The 21,333-nt window shown below is 38.7% G+C and overlaps 1 protein-coding gene across 1 annotated transcript in view; it reads left to right on the forward strand.

Annotated features, from left to right (window-relative positions):
* The window catches only part of SNX24 (sorting nexin 24), a 172,467-nt gene that overhangs the window by 93,212 nt on the left and 57,922 nt on the right, over window positions 1–21,333 (forward strand). The window contains exons 2-3 of the mRNA XM_054488348.2: window positions 1,648–1,731; window positions 10,633–10,737. Coding sequence (XP_054344323.1) covers window positions 1,648–1,731; window positions 10,633–10,737 — 189 coding nt within the window. The remainder of the gene's footprint in view (window positions 1–1,647; window positions 1,732–10,632; window positions 10,738–21,333) is intronic.

Below are 21,333 nucleotides of genomic sequence, written 5' to 3' on the forward strand. Positions count from 1 at the left end.
GGTTTTGTGATAAAGCCTCAAGCAATAAGACCCAGAACATAACCTCATTTATTTCATAAAGCTCAGCAGATGGAAACTACTTTCATTGCTACATATTGTCCTGATTTCAATCTGGGTCCTGATAGTAAAAAAGGGGCTCTGTAGCCTATTAACCAAGCCCTCAAGTTAAAGCTGTGCTTCTCTTGTTTGTTTTCTCGAGGTGTTTTCCTGATTCTATTTCTGGCAAGGCCTTTGAAGAAGAATAATTTTCTCTGGTGAATTAATAAACAGATTTTTTTTCCTAAAAAAAATCTAAGAATATCTGAGAGTTTGAAGCATATGCGTATGGTTTTAGAAGAAAATATTTCTACTAGTTCACCAAAGGAAAGTATTTATTCAGGGGTATTTCTTGAAAAACAAAATATAAAATATTGATTAAATTATTAAAAATTTACCACTTAATAAAAAGAGGTTTCTTAAACTGAGTCATGCAGCAGCAGGTTTTTTTCTGATTCAGAGAAGCACAAAAATGCAAACAGATTTTAAGTTTAATGACATAATTTCTGGATTTCTAAAATAGTCATACTTACATATAAGACACAAATATAGAGCCATAGCAATCTATTTTCATAATGAAGATGTGCGACCTTGTATCTCATATGCCAAATTTAAGTAGTTTTTATTTTTAGACTAAAAGTAAGCATGCTTTTAATACTTTTTAGTGTCATGTGATGTCTACAGTTTTGTATTTTTTTCAGAAGGGTGATTGAAATAGAAAATTAGGCTTATTAAGTAATTAAACAATATTCCTTCATCTTAGTGTTTATAAACTCTCACGTAGCAAAACACGAGTCAAATATAAACTTTTGGAATGACAGAGCTCCTTTTTAGATCCTGCCAACCATCCCTCCCCATCCAACCTTAACATTGTATTTTCATGAGCATTTCACAATATTTCTCATCCCTTGTTTCCAGTCTTGACCCACTGACCCAAGAATCAAGAAAATGTCATGTTAGTGCCTACTAATTAGTGCACCCAGAGAGCCTTTTCATCTGGCCTTTCAACCTTGTGGAGCTAGGAGCACAAGCTGTCACTTGTATCATGCAGGGAAAATGATCCTTTACTACATTTTGCCTGTTTTGCAAACAGCAGAATAAGCCCAGCTGAGACTAGAGATGAATATGCAGGTTAGAAAGAAATTAACCTAAAATGCACTGCTGTTTGCATGATTGTCTTATAGACGACACAGTACTGCCTACGTTGAAATGCCCATAATGGAATGCCACATGCCTGAGCTTTTTACCAGAGTATTCCTCTTGCAATACTCTGGTAAAGAGTATTGTTTCAATGCTATCATATTCACTTGGTGAAATCATTTTAAGCAAGAAATATGATTTTATTAAAAAATTAGGTAGTTTTTTAAAATGCATTTAAGTTTCCCTTGTTTTTAGACAGGTTTTTGGAGAATGTCACACTTTGTTAGTGAGCCTTTGGTTCGAGTGCTCATTAATCAGTGCTGTTGGGCCAGGGTCTCCTGAGCCTTCTGGGTTTTGGGGGATCAGCTACTGTAATTAAAGGGATGAAATATATCATGGTCACAAACTTACCACATCAGACAATCGAGGGTTTTGAACTAATACAATTAATCTTTTAAATTTTTTCCTCAGGTGTTTAAGATAGAAGTGCTAATGAATGGAAGAAAACATTTTGTTGAAAAGAGATACAGCGAATTTCATGCTTTGCACAAAAAGGTAACTTGTTTTTTGTTTTTTTCTCTTTTCTCTGTGTGGCAGATGGTATAATGTTAACAGTCCTTTCTGTGGTTCTAAGAGCACTGATATTTCTTGTGTATGTATATACATTTTCTTTTATCATGAAGTAAATTTCTTTTTGGAATAAATTATTCAGTTCCTTAAAGGTATGCTTTCTGAATAGGTAGATTTTCTGTTACAATCGTTTGCATGTAAAAATCTCAGGCTGCAAGCTGTTTGCAGTATGTTGCATTCAATGTTACAGGTTCAGAAAGAATAAGACCCAGACCCTGTTTTATCCATGAAATGCACTTAATGTTCCTTACAGACAAGGGAGAAAAAGCAAATGAGTATCTTACAGGAAGAAACTTATTAAAGTCAACTTATATTTACATGTACCTGGAAAAGATCATATACATGTACTTGTGTATTCAAAGTACATATACATGTACTTGTGTATTCAAAGACTGGGGAACACAAGTTAAAAGAGGCTCTTAGCCTTTTTTTGAATTGTAAAGGGCCACTTTACAAAACTGATGTTTCAGCACTAGGATACGCTTCTTTAAAAGTCTTAGATAAACGAAACAGAAAGGCAAAAGAAAGAGCTTTGGGGAGAAATGGTTATTAAAGCATAGAAGAGTAAATGCTTCTTTATTTTCTACCTAAATTTAATTTTTTCTAGATTATAAATTATTATTGGCATGCTGAAGTTATTTTAATATCTACAAATACCTCATGAAATTGCCCAGAAAAATCCCATTAACAGTATAAACTTATAAACGTTAACAGGATATTAGTGAGAGATTAGTGAGACTGTTTCCTTGTCTTTTCTTTTAAAGGGGAGCTCTAAGTTATCAGTACACTTTTCTGTTAGGATGGCAAGGGATAATCCACATCTAGTTCTCTGGTTAGCACTTTGTTCAATCCAGGTTGACTTGGAAAATAAACAGTACAGGTGAACACAGATTTAAACCAGGTGTTGCCAGTGACTTTACAAAAGCACCAACCCCAGGGTGCTCCAAAGAGAAACAAACCTGGAGTCTGGGGCTCACTTCCTTCCCAGGGAAGTGTGTTTTTGTTTGTGTGTTTTGGGAGGAAACAGATCCTAGTGAGGTTTCTTCTGAGTACCTGATGAAATAAGTCCCTACTGTGGGATTAAAACCAGCACCTCCTGCCTTGCCCAGCCTCTGTTGACCAGTCTAGAGGAGGCAGCCTGTCACATGCAGGCCCCTTGCTAACCTCCCAAGTCAGCACCTAGGACTCCATGACCCTAGCACAGTCCAGCTGTACTCTCCAGATGCTCAGGGACCAGCTCCACACCAGGCACAGCTGGGTGACTGCCAATTAGGCCTGCCCAGAGCACGAGGCTGCCCGTGCTTCTGGAGGAGAGGCTTGTTCACCCTGTTCTCTGCTCTAATAGAGTTTATTTTCTTCTGCAGAGGAGGACCCTCTGCCCACTGAGTATGGACAGTTCTTAGCATTTCATGGTCAAAAAAAATCCTAGATTTTCCAGGATTCTCTCTTCTCTCAGTTTCTGCAGTTCTATTAATAATTTTACCTATTCTTATAATTATATAATGAGGTCTACTAGCATTAATAGAATAGAAATTCGCAAATCTCTCAATTTTGAATATTGTTGGCAGCCTTGTTAAAATATTTGAGACAACTTTACAGGGACATAGAGATAAAGATAGCTTTGTGGAGCAGAGTTTTAGTTGGGATACACTGTCTAATTTTATGTATTATCAAGGGGATAGCAGCTGCTAGAAGTCTCCTTTACTTGCCCCCTTGTGATTGTATTAGATTTGGCAAAAAGGTAACTCTAAAAGGCAATGAAATACAAATAACGATGGGGTATAAAAATAAACATAAATCTGTAATTTTGACTGTAAGATTGTGTGCTAAGAAGGGTTGAAATGAGTAAAAAATTTAATCAGAGTACTCAGGCTTGACTGACTGCTGCTGCCACATCATGCAACCTTACCTTTTTATTGCAGTTTTGGTACCCTCAATTTCCATATTTGAATCTTGTGACATGCTTTGAATGTTAGAGTTTAACATAAAATATTTTCCCTTTAAATGTAGTTAAATCTGTTGTTACTTAATTCTCTTGAAATATTTAACTATATTACCCCTCCAAAAATTAGATTTGTTTATTAGCAAGCATGTATGTTGCCTTGTTTTAATAGGTGTTTCTTAGGTTTGTTTAGGAGTTGTAGCTGCTCTTTCAATAGAATTATCTATTTATGTGCTTTCTCATTTATCTGCTAGTGTCTCGGTTGTTTTTGCTTATTAGTTTGGGTGGCCTATTAATACAATATTAGCCATTTGCTGAAAGCATTTTTTAACAAGGGCCTTTTAATTTTGGTTGTGACATTTATTCTAAATGTATGCAAGTTTTAAATTTTTATGTTTACTGATGTGTCTGTTTTTACCCTTTCAGATCTATCTTAAAATTAGTCATTTCTTCTTGAGCTATGATGAGTATTTGATTCCATTTTCTTTTAGGTTTTCTAGATTGGTATTTTTCAAAATGTGAACTTTGAATTATCTATGGGCAAATTGCTGGGCAACACCCTAGATGTAGTGAATTACAGTCTTTGTGATGGAGCCCAATAATCTGCAGTACCCCAGATGATTAATGCCTGTTGAAGTTTGAGAATTCCTATAGTGTGATTGTCACTTAGACACAACTCTTTCTAACCTACCTCCATCACACACACTGAAGTTACAAAGCTTAGAACCACACATCTCAAGGTTTTAAACCTTCAAGTGTGTTCCTACTTTTCTGTTACCTTGCATTATCTTCCAAATTCTTATAATACACACTACTTAATTTTTCATTTTCATTTTCTTTTTTTTGAGACAGAGTCTCGCCTTTTGCCCAGGCTGGAATGAAGTGGCTCAGTCAGTCTCAGCTCACCACAACCTCCACCTCCCAGGTTCAAGCAATTCTCCTGCCTCAGCCTCCCGAGTAGCTGGGATTACAGGCATCTGCCACCATGCCTGGCTAATTTTTGTATTTTTAGTAGAGAAAGTGTTTCGCCATGTTGGCCAGGCTGGTTTCGAACTCCTGACCTCAGGTGATCCACCCACCTCTGCCTCCCAAAGTGCTAGAGTTACAGGCATGAGCCACCGCACCCAGACTAATTTTTCATTTTCTATTCCTATCATCCCAGTCCAGAGTATTACTACTTTATATCAGTATTACTTTAACCATTTCAGATCCTTATCCATTCTCTGCTGCAGACCAGTTTTCCTAAAACACCATTTTTATCTTCATTCTCTTACTCAAATACACTGAAACGGGTCTCTGTTGTCCATCACATCACAGACATTGACCCTCAAGGCCAATAATCTTAAACCTTGTATGAGTTTCCTATTGCTGCTGTAACAAATCACCAAAAATACAGTGGCTTAAAATTTATTTATTATTATTATTTGAGACAGAGTCTCACTTTGTCACCCAGGCTGGAGTGCAGTGGCGCGATCTAAGCTCACTGCAACCTCCGTCTCCCAGGTTCAAATGATTCTTCCTCCCCAGCCTCCCAAGTAGCTAAGATTACAGGCATGTACCACCACGCTCGGATTTTTTTTTTTGTATTTTTAGTAGAGACAGGGTTTCACCATGTTGGACAGGTTGGTCTCGAACTGCTGACCTCAGGTCATCCGCCTGCCTTGGCCTCCCAAAGTGTTGGGATTACAGGCGTGAGCCACTACATCCAGCCTTAAAATTTATTACCTGACTGTAGCTGAATCTTCTGTGGGTTCTAGAACAAAATCTGTTTCCTTTCCTTTTCCAACATTCCTCGTCTCGTGGCCTCTTTCATCTTCAAAGCCAGCAGTCACTCCACTTCAGCTTGTGTCCATCATAACGTCTCCTGCCATCACCTCTCCTCTGACTCGACACCTTGTGTAAACAGCCTTTCTGATTCATGCAGATACGTACCAGATTCTATGACACCACAAACTCAATCCCCTTTTCCTTGTCCTTCCCTCTCGTTATAACACTGAGCCCACACAGATAATCCAGGATAATCCCCCCTTTTCAAAATCCTTAATTTAATCACATCTGCAAAGCCCCCTTTCCCATGGAAGTGCATACATTCACAGATTCTGGGGATTAGGACTTGGGCATATTTGAGGGAACCATTATTCTGTCTACTACTAACCCCTTTACTGGCCAACTTTATTTTTCACTCCTCCTAAGAGCCCTTCAGTGACAGCTGAGCCAGTATCTCCCATTACCTCATTATATGAGGTAAAAATGGCTACCCACCTGTCTTTGCCATGCTGAATGTCTTTTCCTCTGTGTTCTGATCTATTCAAACCAAGACATTTCAAGTTCTCCTTTTTCCATGTTAGCTCCCTTTCTTCCCTAATCTTTTTGTTCTTAGAACTCCTGTCCATTTAGAATAGAGATTTCTGCTTAAATTTTGGAAACATATGAGATAAAACTGTTATCCCTAAATTTTATCTAATTAGAAGGCACTTTTTTAAAAGTAGGGACCATGTCCTATCTTTCATATCTTTCACACTGTTAGAGTGTCTAGTAGAGTCTTGGGCACATATTAGGTATTAAATAAGTATTTGGCAAATGGTGTATTTGGAGAACATGTATATTTATGAATTACTAGAGGATCAGTTTCTACTGTGGGAGCTTGCATTCTCTGTTAACCCCGGATTCTGCTTGCCCTGATACCTTTGTAGCTCCTCTGCTAGTACTAGGTGGGAAGAACACCATGACTACACCAAAACAAAAACAAAACCCCATCCTAGCCTTTTTAGGGCCCAGGCACAGGCTCCTGTGACAGGGTGAGCCTTCAGGCTTATGAGTGCTTTCCCGTGTGCCTTGGCTACACCTGCCCACACCCCACTATGGCCAAATACTTTACTATTTTAAATGGTGGTTCCTGAAAAGAGCTTTACCTCCCTAGGCCAAAAATTGCATGTATGGGCAGAAAAACCTTTTCAGCATGGCAAACTGCTAAGCACATTTTATTTTCATGCCTTCCCAGCTGCTTTCTGTCAGTCACAGCCCATCCTTTTATTCACAAAGGTTTCAGTGAAATATGGTGCTGGTTCCTTTTTAAATTAACTATCTTCATTTTTTATTATTGACTACCTTTGGCTTGAATAAAAGACTTCATTCTCCTGTGTTTAATTCCGTGAAGTAGACAATAAAGAACCAAAAACCTGCCATGTGGGGTCAAACCAGTAGCACAGCACCCTGTACATTCTCTCCAAAAGGAACCCTGAGGAAGTAACGGTGGCAATACAGGGGGAAAGATGGGATTTTATCCCCAAATGTTTCCCGCTTCTTTAACTTTTCTTTTCTTCTTCATTCTTTTTATTCATGTACTTGGGAAAAGTATTTCTGCTTCTTTGTGGAAAATGGTTGCTATAACCAACGTATGCAGTGGTAGGTCTGTGTGGAGTAAGTTCTGTGTAAATTCTTCTAGCAGTATAAAAAAGGAAAAGGGAGTGGTCACACCAGGAAAAGGAGACTGTGTTTGTGGTATCGTGGAATCTGGTACTTATCTGCATGGATCAGACAGGCAGTTTGCCTGGACACAGCAGGGCCAGGACCGTTAATCATCGGATGAAGTGGCAGAGGAGTATTTATCTTGTAAGCAGCTGAGCCCTACTGGAAACATATTGTCTCGGGTTTGTCTCTCATCTAAGGCAATTCATTACTCACCTACAAATGCTGTCACGGATCCCAACAGCTATGATCATCCGCTTCCTCAGTACTCCTGACATAAATAAAAAAGGAAAAATATTTTCAGCGCTAGATCTTCAAAATTTTTTTTAAAAGGAGAGACATATAATAGAGTTGATTTTCTATTCTGAAATATATGTTGTGATTCAATAGTTTAAAAGGAAGTTTCTTTATGTTTAAAGTGAAACTTAAGCTTATTACCACAGAATAATTTAGCATTTTGGCCTTGTTCTTACGGAGAAATGCCTCAGACCGTATAGAGATTAAATATGTATTTATTCCCCTGCAAGCAATTATAAATCCCCCTCCTTCTCTCTCCCTTGCATTATCAGTTTCCCCCTCAATACTGAATCAGTCTCATCACTATATGAACCTATCACAGTAGTTTCTGTTTCACAAAATAAAGCCTGCCTTCGGCCCCATGCGTCCCTCCTGTGCTCATCCCATTGTACTCTTTCCTTCTCTTTTAGTAGCACTCCTTAGAAGAGGAGCTGCTACTTCCCCACTGTCCTTCTCTCTGTACCCCGCGTTATTGACTTCCCATCATCTGGCACAGCCTGATCATGCCTGTCCTCTTGAAACACTTTCCTGATGGAACCTACTCCCCCTCTTCCCCCAGTGATTGCCCTGCTTCTCCTCCCTGCTGCTCCATCTCACCTGAGGCTCGGGGCCCTCTTCCAAGCTCATTCAGGCAGAATTCAGTGGCTTGCAGTTGCAGAACTGAGGTCCCTTTTTTTTCTTGCTGGCTGAACACCAGAGGCAGCCCTCAGCTCCTAAAGACCACCCTCAGGTCCTAGCCATGTGGCTCTCTCATCACATGGCACCTTACTTGAAAGCCAGCAGTCTGCTAGGACCGTCATACAATACACAATGTAATCATGGAGTGACTGTCCTGACATAGTCACAGGTCCCACTCATGCTCAAGAGGAGGGGATCATGCAAGGCGTTTACACCAGGGGACCATTTTAGGATTCTGTCCCCCACAGCCCTTTTTCTCTATCTGTACCTAACTCCTAATGTCATCTCCTCTAGTTCCACAACTCTAATTACCTATATATTCTGACCCCCACATTTACAGGCTCGTACCCAACTACCTACCCAGCATCTCTACTTGGATGCCTATTGAGCATCTCTGACTTAAAATAGAACAAGTGATTCCTTTATATTAGGAATGTCTTTGATTGCATATAATAGAAACTTCATTAGATTTCTTAAGATATTTTTTATTCTCACATTACAGGAAAACTAAAAACAGGCAGTCCAGGTGATGCAGGCATCTCACAACATTCATGTTCCGGGCTTCTCGTGTCTCCCTGCTTCAATGTCCTCATGTTAGCATGTGACTTTCACACTTCTGGTGACAACATAGCTCCTCCCCTTCCAGGCATGGCTTCTGCATTTTCTGGCAAGAAGAGCCTGTTGCTTTTTGTTAGGAAAACAAGAGCCCTACCCCAGTAGACATGTACACATATTGGTAACTCTGTCACATGGTCACCCTAATTAAAAGGGAGCCTGGAAAACCAATTTATAGCTCAGCATGTTAGCCCTCTGAATGACGTTGATTTTTTTTCCCCCCAAAAAAGAAGGAGGGAATGAATATTGGCTAAGCAGCTAGCAGTGCTAGCCACATCCCTTATTCATGTGGGATTAGATTTGGCTGTAAGTGACTCTAAAACCAAAATAATGGTGACATTAACAGATACAACTTGGTCCCTCCCTTCATAAATGTCTGGTGCTGGTGTGGCAGTTTCATGATCATCAGGGACCCAGGCTCTTGCTGCTTTACCATTCTCAGTGCGAGACTTCTACCTCAGAGGCAAAGGTGGCCACTCTGCTCTAGCCAGTACATGGGCCCCTTCTTCGTGATGTACAACAAATTTCAGCCTAGAATGGTTAAGGGTGAATATACTCTTACATATGGAAAGAATTTTTTACTATAGTTTAGCTGCCCAGGTTTAATTGTATGAATTTTCTTATTCATTACTATGCTGTTTCTGTGCATGTGAAGTAAAGGAGTAACGTTGGTAGGTTTTTTTCAAGTTTTTAATTAGCAATTAAGCACGTTCCACTTAAAGAGGCAGTGTATTAGTTTCCTATTGCTGCTATAACAAATTACCATAAATGTAGTGGTGTAAAACAATATAAATTTATTGTCTTACACTTGCTGATGTGAGGAGTCCGAAGTGGGTTTCACTGGGCTAAAATCAAGGTGTCAGCAGGATGACGTTTCCTCTAGAGGCTCTAGGGCAGAATCCATTCTTTCCAGCTTCTAGAGGTCACCTTGGCTCGTGGCCTCTTTCTCCATCGTCAGAATCAGAGACATTGTTTCTCCAAGTCTCTTTCCAACTCATTCTGCTGCCTCCCTTTTATAAGGATCCTTGTGATTACATTGAGCCCACCCCAATAATCCAGGAGAATCTTCCCATTTTAAGACCACGCATTTAACCAAATCGTCAAAGTCCCTTTTGGCATATAAGGTAACATCCACAGGATTAGGATTTGGTTATTTTTGGGAAAGGAGGATTATTCTGCCTACCACAGACAGCTCTAATGCAACTTCCAACAGAATTTTTATTTATTTATATTATCCCCTAAAACTACTGTCCCAAAAGGCTTAGCTGAGAACTATCATTCAGTTTTCATAAATGGAGTTGGAAAGTAATTGTTAGGAACATTGAAAAGATTAGGCCTTTATGTTTTTAAGTTCTCTCTCCAAATGATGTGGTCTAGTTAATGGCATTTCTAGGGACAATACTTATATACAGTTGCATTTTGTTTTGATTTCTTTATATGAAAAACATATAGAAAGACTTATCATCAGCAAAGTCCTTCATCCAAGTAAAATTTTGTTGTATTGATTTTTGTAACTAAATTTCTTTACTTTCGTTTTTATTCATTTACTAGGCTTTTAATTTTTCAGGAAAAAGGATTTCAATCTGAAATATCAACAATAATACCTACCAAAACAGAAAACCATTATTCTGAAAACTGAACAGTCAAGATACCTAAACAAAGAATTGTTTGACAAAATTGCAGTGTAATTATATTTTCCTCTATTTTTTATTGCAGATAGCAGTAGTTCACTTTCTTTTATTGGCCTTTTTTCCCCAAATAATATCACTATAATTAACAGACATCTCTGGTTTTTTTCTTTTTCTTTTTCTATTCTGTCTTTATAGCTTAAGAAATGTATAAAAACTCCAGAAATCCCTTCTAAACATGTTAGGAACTGGGTCCCCAAAGTCTTGGAACAGCGACGACAAGGCTTGGAAACATACTTACAGGTAAGACATGTTTAGATCCTCATTTTATATAACATAAATAATCATATGTCTCACCATTTTTTCTCAGGACATGTGAGTGCAATGTAAAATATATTAAGCAGCCAAAGATTCTAAATTAAAGGAAGTTCAAAATTACAGATATGTTGTTGGTTGGTTCTTGTAGCTTTAACTAGGATTCTATTTAAAATTGGTTCTGTGTATTGGGGAAGGGAAATTTCAATAAAAAGGTGAAAACTGTTGAGGAGAGGATCTGTTTTTTAATTCAACTCTACAAATTATTTTGTTTTTTGCTTTTTGCTTTTCCTTCAAGATTTTTTTTGCTTCTTTATAGCAATCCCAGCCTTTATGTTTTGAGTTTTACGGGGCTGGTTGGGGTAGTGAGAGAAACTGAACTCACAGCGGGCCTGGCTAGTATATCTTTGGAATCAAATTGAAAAGGAATGTATAAAAATTGCCGATTATGAAGTGCCAACCTCTTTGAAAATTCGAATGTCAGTTTAGAAAGAATGCACTGGGACACTCTTTTCTGCAGCTGAGAGGAGCAAGCAGAGCTGCCTAAGTGAGATAGGACAAAGACCGTCTCTCTACCAAGTGACAGAAGAAGCAAAAGGAGAAGGTAGAGCAGTATCAGCTTCTCTGAGTTTTAAAACAAAAAGAACTAGTGGCCCCAGGCGAGTACTCAGTGTAGTCATCATTAAGTCCAAAGAACACTGCAGGCCAGGAGCTGGGATGGGCAGGCCCTGAGGTCAGCCAGTACCATTCTGCCAATAACCCATCTTGGTAAGGTGGCAGGTACCATCCTGCCACTAACCCATCTTGGTAAGGGCCAGTAGTATGGTCCCTCCCTGGCACCACTGGAGAAGCGACACATGAGAATGATGGAGTGAACATGGCTAGGGGCAGGGGAATCTTGGCTCTTAAAACAAAAGAGCTGGACTCCCACCTAAGAGCTATGAATTAATGACTGACCCATCTAAGACACGTTACTTCAAACAAATCAGCAGCCATGACTGTGTTCTCCTTTTGATATCTTCATGGCCCTTTAAGCATTAACCCTAGGGTGGATTCTGTTGAGGAGAGAAACTGAGGACTGTGGAGCTAGTATGCCATTTCTTCTGCAGAGCTCTATGAATGGCTGTCCCTGAATCACTGGTGATGAGAAGCTGAGGGGAGGCCGACTCCTTAGGCTTGTACTTAGTGAGAAATTCAGAGGACTATCTCTCAGTAGAAAGATGCCAGAATTCCATTCCTGGCCCTTGTAGTTTTCCTGGTCTTTACAGTGCTCTAATAGGAAAGCTGACATGCAGAAGGCCCCTGAGGACATCTAAGGCAGGCTCTCTTTACTGTTTTTGCTCTTTTGCTTTCGGACTTCGTAGCAGAATCCTTCACTGTCTCTGTCTGGGGGTGAGATCTTAAGGGAAATGGGGATTATTACAAATCACAAGAATGTGTGTGGCCATGGTTTTTGAGACTGAGGAGCTATGATCCTTCCATAGCTTCAGGCAACACTGCAGAGCAAAAAATGAACCCCCCAAAAAAATCAGACTTCAGAAATTGTATGCAAAGGGTAAAAATGCATGTTCTCTATAATTAAATGGAATAGGTAAACAGTGCATTCTTATTTGTAAGCCAGATTTTCCATGATATTGTATATCTTCAAGCTTTAGTTCTGAAGAAAGCTCTACTCTGTTCCCCTCATTGTATTTGACACATGATTTCCATTACTACTCAGTGTAAACATTTTAAGTTGTTTGTACTTCGGATATAAATATGTGCATAAAATCATCTGGCACAGAGAGGAGTTTATAGTGACACTCAAATTGAGCTTAGAATTTTCTATTCTCAGAAATAAGGCTTGAAAGATGTGGTCAAAGGGCTCAGAGGGCTTGCTTCCTGTTGTGCATATAATAGTCAATTTGTTGTCACTTAATTCCCCCAGGAGGTCAAGGGAGCTTTCTTTTCCACTTGATTCTATTTGCAGGCAATGGGAGGTAGATGGAAGTTGCAAAGATAAGCCTGAACACTTTATTAATCTTAAATGAAATGCAAATCCTAGCCTAGGTGTCATTTCTTGATCATTTCAAGTCTCCTTAGAAGTAAGGCAGCATTACTGTTTCTTCTGCTTGCTTATATTACACCAGCTAGAATCCATTCATGCTCAGGACCAGTCTGAAACCCAGGGAGTGGATGCCACCAGCACTTTCTCAGCAGGTACCATCCTGCCACTAACCTGTCTTGGTAAGGGCCAGTAGTATGGTCCTGATCTGGCCCATGAACCTAAGAAAGTGTTAATACCTCCAAGCCATAGCATCTTAAGTTCACAGGGAACTTAGACATTACATAGTCCGGTCCTTCAGCTATTTCACAATCATCCCTCTGGCCTCAATTTCCAACCCATAAACAGACAGATCAGCTCTTGAGAGGGTCAGAGAAAACAACTCTTCCTGCCATCCAAGGGGCAACTAGTACATTCTGGACCATGGGTGAGTACAACCCCACACATTTCCTAAGGTGGTCCCACACTGCTCTTTTATTTCAGAGATGGACAAACTGAGGTCCAGTGGAATTAAAAATCTTGCCCCCATTCCTGCAATATATTAGTTAAAGAGTTGGGACTGGAATTTTAGTTTCCTAACATCCAGTATGGGCTTCTTTCTTCATGTGTTGTGGATTTGTCTAAGTCAGGAGAAATTTTTCAACTTTGACATACAGCTTTACATAAGGCTCTAACAGATAAAGGAAAAGACCTTATAATCATAAACTATTACAGCCTAATTGACTATCCCCCAACTCCCTGGATAAGTAGATAGATGATTTTTTAAATCAGTAACTTGAATAGCAAAAACTATGCATATGCTTTCATTTTCTGTGCTGTATTTAAGTAAGAGGCTAACTTAAAAACAAGAAAGGTCAAATTACCTATTTTCAAAATTAATTTTGTTCTATCTGAGATTTTAAACAAAGGAAACCCAACCTGTTTTGGCATCTGTACTTTTAAAACTCTTTTTTATTCCTTTGCTGGTCACCAATGAAATGAAATTAATGAAAGAAATAAAACTAATGAAAATGAGAGACAAAAAAGCCTACAGTTAGCATTTATTTGGCTTTCTTCAATTTGAAAATAAACATATCATATTAGTCTTCAAGATACAATTTATACATATTTTCTGTTTTAGCATCTCTATTCAATTTAAGTAATTTTAGTTTAAAAGAAGTAAATTAGGAAATTTTCCTAGTGTATATTTTTGAGTGTAAGTTTCTTAAAAATATTTTACATTGTATTTGAAAAAGCCACTTTATTTTCAAATAGAAATTTCAGATCTTAAGGGGAAAAAAGCAAGCATATTATTCAAAGTAATGTGGAATTGCCACAGTGTAAATAATTTATGGATAGGTTCTAATCAGTGAATTTACCTTGAAAAACTTCTGCCAGTCTAGAGATTTCCATATGATCATATTTGCAGAGTCTAATAGTTGAGCAATTACAGCAAAGTCTATTTAGTGTTACTTGCCTGGAGATTAAAAACAATAGTATGAAGGTTACATAAGTGAGTTTTAATTTTTTAAGTACATTTCTGAACCATTATTATTTTCCTACTTAAATTTTCAAATGATTTGATTAAAAACAAATTCTAAAACAAAAACGAAAAACCCTAGCTGAATATCCAAAGTACGTATAGTATCTTAGAATCAAAATCTATAATTAATCAGGGAGACATCAGAAGTTACGTTTGGCATTTGAGTAATTTGAAGTATGGCAGTCTACCTGATGAACAGTGAACCTTAATTTTATTTCCTAGAATCATTTTCTGTTTATTGAATAAGAAATCAATTAGCTATTATTATGTTTTCTTATCTCTTTCCCCTTAAATAATATACTCCAGGAAAACTCCCTGAGGTTTAATGAATGAGGAAATCGATCTCCTGTGAAAGTAGAATTAAGTATAACAATATCTTTCTATATGAGTGGAAGAAAATCAGTTGGATTTCATCTCAATAAAAGGTCTATGCCAAATAAAGAGTTTTCTTTTAAACTTTTATTTTTCCAAAATTATATAAACTAGAAATTCATCTACTTTGGAGGATGTTTTTACTTGAAGATAAAAGCAAGTTAATATTTGATATTAATTTACCAATAAAGGTTGTATGTGTGTGTGTTTGTATAGTTTTGCTTAATGATAAGCACTCATCAAGCACCTATGATGTTTGAGGCAGAAGGGTAGATCTAGCTTCAGAGATACCTTGAACCATAGTCCAAATTAAGCTACTGTGGTTATTTTCTCTGTCGCTCCTCTCTGCTTTCCATGGTGTGGGCTTCATTTGGCCCCCCTAGTGGTACAAAAGGGCTGCAACAGTTCCAGACCTCACCTACTCTTAGCACATAGCCTAGTACAGAGGAAAAGAAGGTTTTCTTTCAGTAAGATTTCACAGAAGAAAGAAGCAATGTCTTTCACTAGGAGTCCTGCAGATGTTTTTCCTGATCTCATTGGCTTATATTTGTGTGCACGCCCACTTCTGAACCTGACCATGGCCAACCATCCCACTGAGTTAAGTGAATCAAAGCCTGCTCCTGAAGCTGAGGGAGAAGGGGTGATTTCCCTAATGAATAAACAGGGTATTCCTGGTAAAAGAAAAGGGAGTATTCTCACCGTGGGTTGGGGAGTGGAGGGCAACCAGCAAATTACCATCCCAGAAAATGATGATGCTTAGAAATTTTGAGTAAATTGCCCAGGGTTATGAAACAGTGGGGACTTCCCTGAGATTGGAATTCAAGGATCTTTCCTAGATAGATAAAGCTTCTAGAAAATTTAAAGTCAGGCTGGGCTTGGTGGCTCACGCCTGTAATCCCAGCACTTTGGGAGGCCGAGGCGGGCGGATCACGAGGTCAGGAGTTCCAGACCATCCTGGCTAACACGGTGAAACCCCGTCTCTACTAGAAATACAAAAAATTAGCCGGGCTTGGTGGTGGGCACCTGTAGTCCCAGCTACTCAGGAGGCTGAGGAGGAGAATGGCGTGAACCCAGGAGACGGAGGTTGCAGTGAGCTGAGATTGCGCCACTGCACTCCAGCCTGGGCGACAGAGTGAGACTCTGTCTCAAAAAAAAAAAAAAAAAAGAAAATTTAAAGTCATAAATATCCTTGACTTTTGACTTAAAGACCAGAAATATTTCTTACCTTTATTTTTATTTTAAAAATATAAAATAATATTTGCTCATTAACACAATTACTTTTACATCTAAAATTTTTAATTACCAATGAAGTTATGAGCTAGACCATTAAGGAATTTAGCATCTCATGGTGTTTACCAGTTTCTGAAAAGCAGAAATCTTAAGAATAATTTCAGTTTCCCAAACTGATTTGACCATCAAACACAGTTTATATGATAGTTTTGCCTCCTGATTTGAGATGACTTCCTGTCTTCCCTGAGATTCCACTGAAATGAAAGTACAGAAACTTAAGAATGAATAAACTCCAAGAGTTAAGTAGTAGATGGGCAAGGAAAAGAGAAGATCATCAAAGGAAGAACAACGTTAACAACTTTCTGGAAGATAGGATGTGGTGGGAGCATGTGAGTGGATAGAGCACAAAAAGCAGCAGTCCGAACTCAGACCTGTGGGTCTGTTGTGGAGGCGGAGGCAGCCTGTGCAGGCAGTGCTGGAGAGCTTCTAGGCTTAGAGTCTGCAGGTAAGGCAGAGCACGGGGCGCGCGGGGAAGCTGAAAACAAGTAGATCCATTCAGGGCACAGGTTGAGTATTCCTCATCCGGAATGCCCCGAAATTTGAAACCTTGAGTGCTGGCATGACGCCACAAGAGGAAAATTCTCTACATAAGAACTTAATATAAACTGTTTCATGCACAAAATTATTTAAAATATTGACTAAAACTACCTTCAAGCTATGTGTATATGATATATAAGAAACATAAATGAATTTCATATGAAGACTTATGTTCCATTCCCAAGATATCTCATTATGTATATGCACACATTCTAAAATCGAAAACATCTGAAATCCAAAACACTTGTGGTCCCAAGCGTTTCAAATAAGGGCTATCCAAGCAATGTCTGCATGGAACAGATGCCTAGGCTACTCATTCTGTGCAGAATACATGCAGCCTGATGTTTGTGACCAGACGAATTTTTTAAAAAAGAATTTTCTTTTAAAAACAACAATACAACAACAAAAAAGTAAACAGAAAGGCTGAGAAGAGCTAAGTCTTCTAATGTGGATAGTAGGGCCCCCAAGTTAACAACCCCCTTCCCACTCACCCCAAGGAAAAGCCCAGCTGACTGCGCGCTCCACTCATACGGTTTGCACTCAGGCAAGGGGCCTGTGCGAGCACTCCTGCTGACATACTAGCAGAGGAAACCTACCCAAGCCACCCGGGCTGCTTTCTTCACTGTGATCTGATGATAATCAGGCATTTGAAGAAAACAAGTAGCATGAACAAAAAGACCAAGATGAACTAAAATACTGACTCTTCAGGAAAGAGACAATTCAGGACATAAAATATATTTTAAAAATTGATGTAATAAATCTAGAGAGCTTCACAGTGGTATTACATCCCTAAGATTACAATAGGATGCTGTGTAAAAGGAACAATCCGAGAACACATTAGAGTTCTTAGAATTAAATGTGTTATCCAGTTGAAAACATTCAGTAGATGCTCTCTCTAGTTGGAAAACTGTTCCATAAAGTACAGATACAGAAACGTCAAACAAAAGACATAGAGAACCAATTCAGGTCTAACATCCTACTTCTTTCTGGAGTCCCAGAAGGAAAGGGGATGAGGGGTACAATACACAAGTAGGAAAGGGAATAATAGAAGGAAAAATAGTTGAAAACTTCCTCAGGTTACACAATATAAGCGATTTATTTCTTCCTTTCTTCCCTTCTCCCTTCCCTTCCCTTCCCTTCCCTTCCCTTCCCTTCCCTTCCCTTCCCTTCCCTTCCCTTCCCTCCCCTTCCCTTCCCTTCCCTCCCCTTCGCTTCCCTTCCCTCCTCTTCCCTTCCCTTCCCTTCCCTCCCCTCCCCTCCCCTCCCCTCCCCTCCCCTCCCCTCCCCTCCCCTCCCCTCCCCTCCCCCCTCCCCCCCTCCCCTCCCCTCCCCTTCCCTTCCCTTCCTTTTTTTTTTTTTGGAAACAGAGTCTTGCTCTGTCACCCAGGCTGGAGTGCAGTGGCATAATCTCAGCTCACTGCAACCTCCACCTCATGGGTTCAAGCGATTATCCTGCCTCAGCCTCCCAAGTGGCTGGGATTACAGGCACCTGCCACCATGCCCTGCTAATGTTTGTATTTTTAATAGAAACAGGGTTTTGCCATGTTGGCCAGGCTGGTCTCAAACTCCTGACCTCAAATGATCCTCCTGTCTCGGCCTCCCAGAGTGCTAGGATTACAGGTGTGAGCTACTTTGCCTAGCCATCAGCATTTAAATAGGAAAGGTGCTCCGAGGATAAAGAACAAAGAATGACAGAATCCTTGTAGTGCCTAGATATAGCCAGTGATATTTCAGTACATTGGAGACAAGATCCATAATCTTCCAGAAAAAAAAAACAAATGATGGGCAAGGTTGAGGTTCAGTCATGGCTTCACTTCTTCATTTGAGGGTGGTTTAGTGGGCACATCCCTCCATTCTTCAGTAGAAACATTAACTTGTAAACTGGCATAATATTTAGATAAAGGTTTTTCATGGAGTTGTGCATACGTTACTTGTTCCATTTATTACAATAACGTGGAATTTATCTTTCTGAGAAAGGGACATCTTATATCACTTGAGAATAATAATTCTTGTTTATATTTTTTTCTTTTTGTACAGTAAACAGTAATTAAATGTATAGTTAGTATTGAGAGCTAAAGAGAAATAGCTCACAGAAATCAAGACTAAGGATAATCTAAGCTAATAATACAAATCCTTTTTTAAACAGTTTATTTGCAGAGAACACTTCCAAAGCAAGAGTGAGGCTGGCTTGTTAAACAATAGTAGATGCCCCTGAGTTACTGTCTTCACAAGACCCTATTACTTGACTAGCCTGCCCTTCATTCATTCTTTAAATTATACAATATGATATGTACCATTGGGTCAGTAGTCCACAGTGGGTCAAAGAGTATTGTATTTTTGACTTTTCCAGTTGTACATGAAACAATTACTAAAATTGACCATATGTGCTTGAAAATGTGTATTCTTATATTCTCAAATGCAGTGAACTATATTTATATATATATAGTTTTATATATAATATATATATATAATCAGATCAGTGTTAAGTATTCTGTTTATTAATGTTTTTATTTTTAATTTTTGTGGGTACATAGTAGGTATATATATTTATGAAGTACATGAAAGCATTCTGTTTAAATGTCTTGTATTTTAACTTGGCCACTCAATCTATAAGAACAAAGATGTGTTAAAATTTCCCACTTAAATTTCTTATCATTATTGATATAATTGGGGTTAGTTCAGCCATCTGTGCTATCACTCCATCTTTTTCTATCATTATTTTTTGTCTGCTTTTGGATTGGTGACCAATGCTGTTTTTTTTCCTTTCTGTTGTTCCCCCATTCATTTACATTTGTTCTTTTAGTAGTTACCTGTTGTCTTTACTTTCCTTTTGAACATTACAAGGGCCTTACAATATTTTAACTCTGTTTACGCTGGATATAGGAATCTGGGTTGACAGTTCTTGTCTTTCAGCACTTGCAAAATATTGTGACACTTCTTTCTTATCTTCGTGGTTTCTGATTTTTAAAAAAAATCAGTCATATTGTTTTTTCCCCTATATTTAAGGTGTTATTTTAAAAAGGCTGCTTTCAATATTTTCTTGTCATTAGTTTTCAGAAGTTTAATTTTGATGTGTCTTGGTGTGTATTTAAGTTTTTCCCCTTTTGAGTTATCCTGGTTTCTTGAATCTGTAGATTAATGTCTCTTGTCTGATTCAAAAGTTTTAGCCATTATTTCACTGAGTACACTTTCACCTCCTTCTTTCTCCTCTTATTCCAGGGCTCTGATAACAGGAATGCTACATTTTTTATTATAGACCCACAGGGACCTGAGACCTTACTCATTTTTCTCAGCCTATTTTTTTTTTTCTCCATGGTCAGGGTGGATAAATTCTATTGTTCTATCTCCCAGTTTCCTGATTCTGTTGAACCCTTAACTTAAGGTTTTTGTATCAGTTATTATATGTTTTAGTTCTAAAATTCCCATTTGTTCTTCTTTATATCTTTTATTTCCTTGCTGAGATTTTATATGTCTTCATTGAGTCTCTTTTGTTTTGTTTCAAATGTATTTATAATTACTCATTGAAAAGTTTTTATTGTGGCTGCTTTTTTTTTTATTGTGGCTGCTTTAAAATCATTGTCCAATAATCTTTACATCTCTGTCATCCTAATGTTGGAATCTATTGATTATCTTTTTCATTCACTTTGAGATCTTCCTGGTTCTTGGTACAATGGATAATTCTGATTGAATCTTATACATTTTTATAATTATGAGACTCTGGCTCTTATTTATACCTTCTATTTTAGCTGACTTTCTCTAACAGTTCCATCAGGGGAAGATGGGATGTGGAGGACATCACCTTGTTTTTCCCAGGTTAAGGTAGAAGATTAGGCTCCTCACTTGGCCCTCATTGATACCTGGAGGGTAAGGCGTGTTCCTTATTACCATTAAGATGTAGAAAGTTCTTTGCTAGATTTCATCTGATGCCACCATAGAAGAGAAAGGGAGAAGTACCTCATTACTGCCATTGGCCCTGGAAATCTAAGCTCCTCACATGGTTTCCGCTGACACCATAAGAGGGGGCACATTACCGGGTGGTGAAAGCCCTGGTCCCTTACGTGGCTGCCTCTGTTACCATCCTATCATCGACACCTCATTACAGCCTTATAAGGGTGGAAGTCTAGGCTTCCACTATGCCTCTGCTGCCATGAGTGGAGGTGGGGGCCACAGTTATTTCCATGGTGTTTGGCTGGAATAGAGTGGTTAGTGTCTACAAATTTTCCATCTTGCTAGGCTGTCCCTCTCTGTGTTCTATGGCTAGACAGAACAGGCTTTGGATGCAGCTTTTTTTTTCTCTATCTCTGGGCATTTCCTGGTTGCCACCTTTTCAGCTCCAAGTCTGCGATATATAAGGCAAAACAAAAATCCAAGAAAGATAAAATTCATCACTGTGTATCTTAGTTTATTTTCTGCAGCTATAATAGAATGCCACAGACATTCTATTATATGTGGTGCCAGCCCCTTCCTGGGAGCAGTGAACAGTGTCCCAGGCCCGATTTGGAACACAGTCTCTGCAGGGAAGGCTTAATTGTCCATCTGCTGTGATTTGTAAAAATAAAGCCTTTAAAACTCTTGGGAAAAATATACACACACACACACACACGCACACACATACACAACCACCATATTTTGCTTAGCTGTTCATCAGTGGACACATGAGTTGCTTCCATGTTTTAGTTTTTGTGAATAGTGCTGCTGTGAACATGGATGTACAAATATCTCTTAGAGATCCTGCTTTTGATTCTTTAAGGTGTATGCCCAGAAGTGGATTGCTTGATCATGTAATTCCATTCTTAATTTTTTGAGGAACCACCATACT

Source organism: Pongo pygmaeus, chromosome 4 (assembly GCF_028885625.2).
Source record: "Pongo pygmaeus isolate AG05252 chromosome 4, NHGRI_mPonPyg2-v2.0_pri, whole genome shotgun sequence".
Taxonomy (NCBI): Eukaryota; Metazoa; Chordata; class Mammalia; order Primates; family Hominidae; genus Pongo; species Pongo pygmaeus.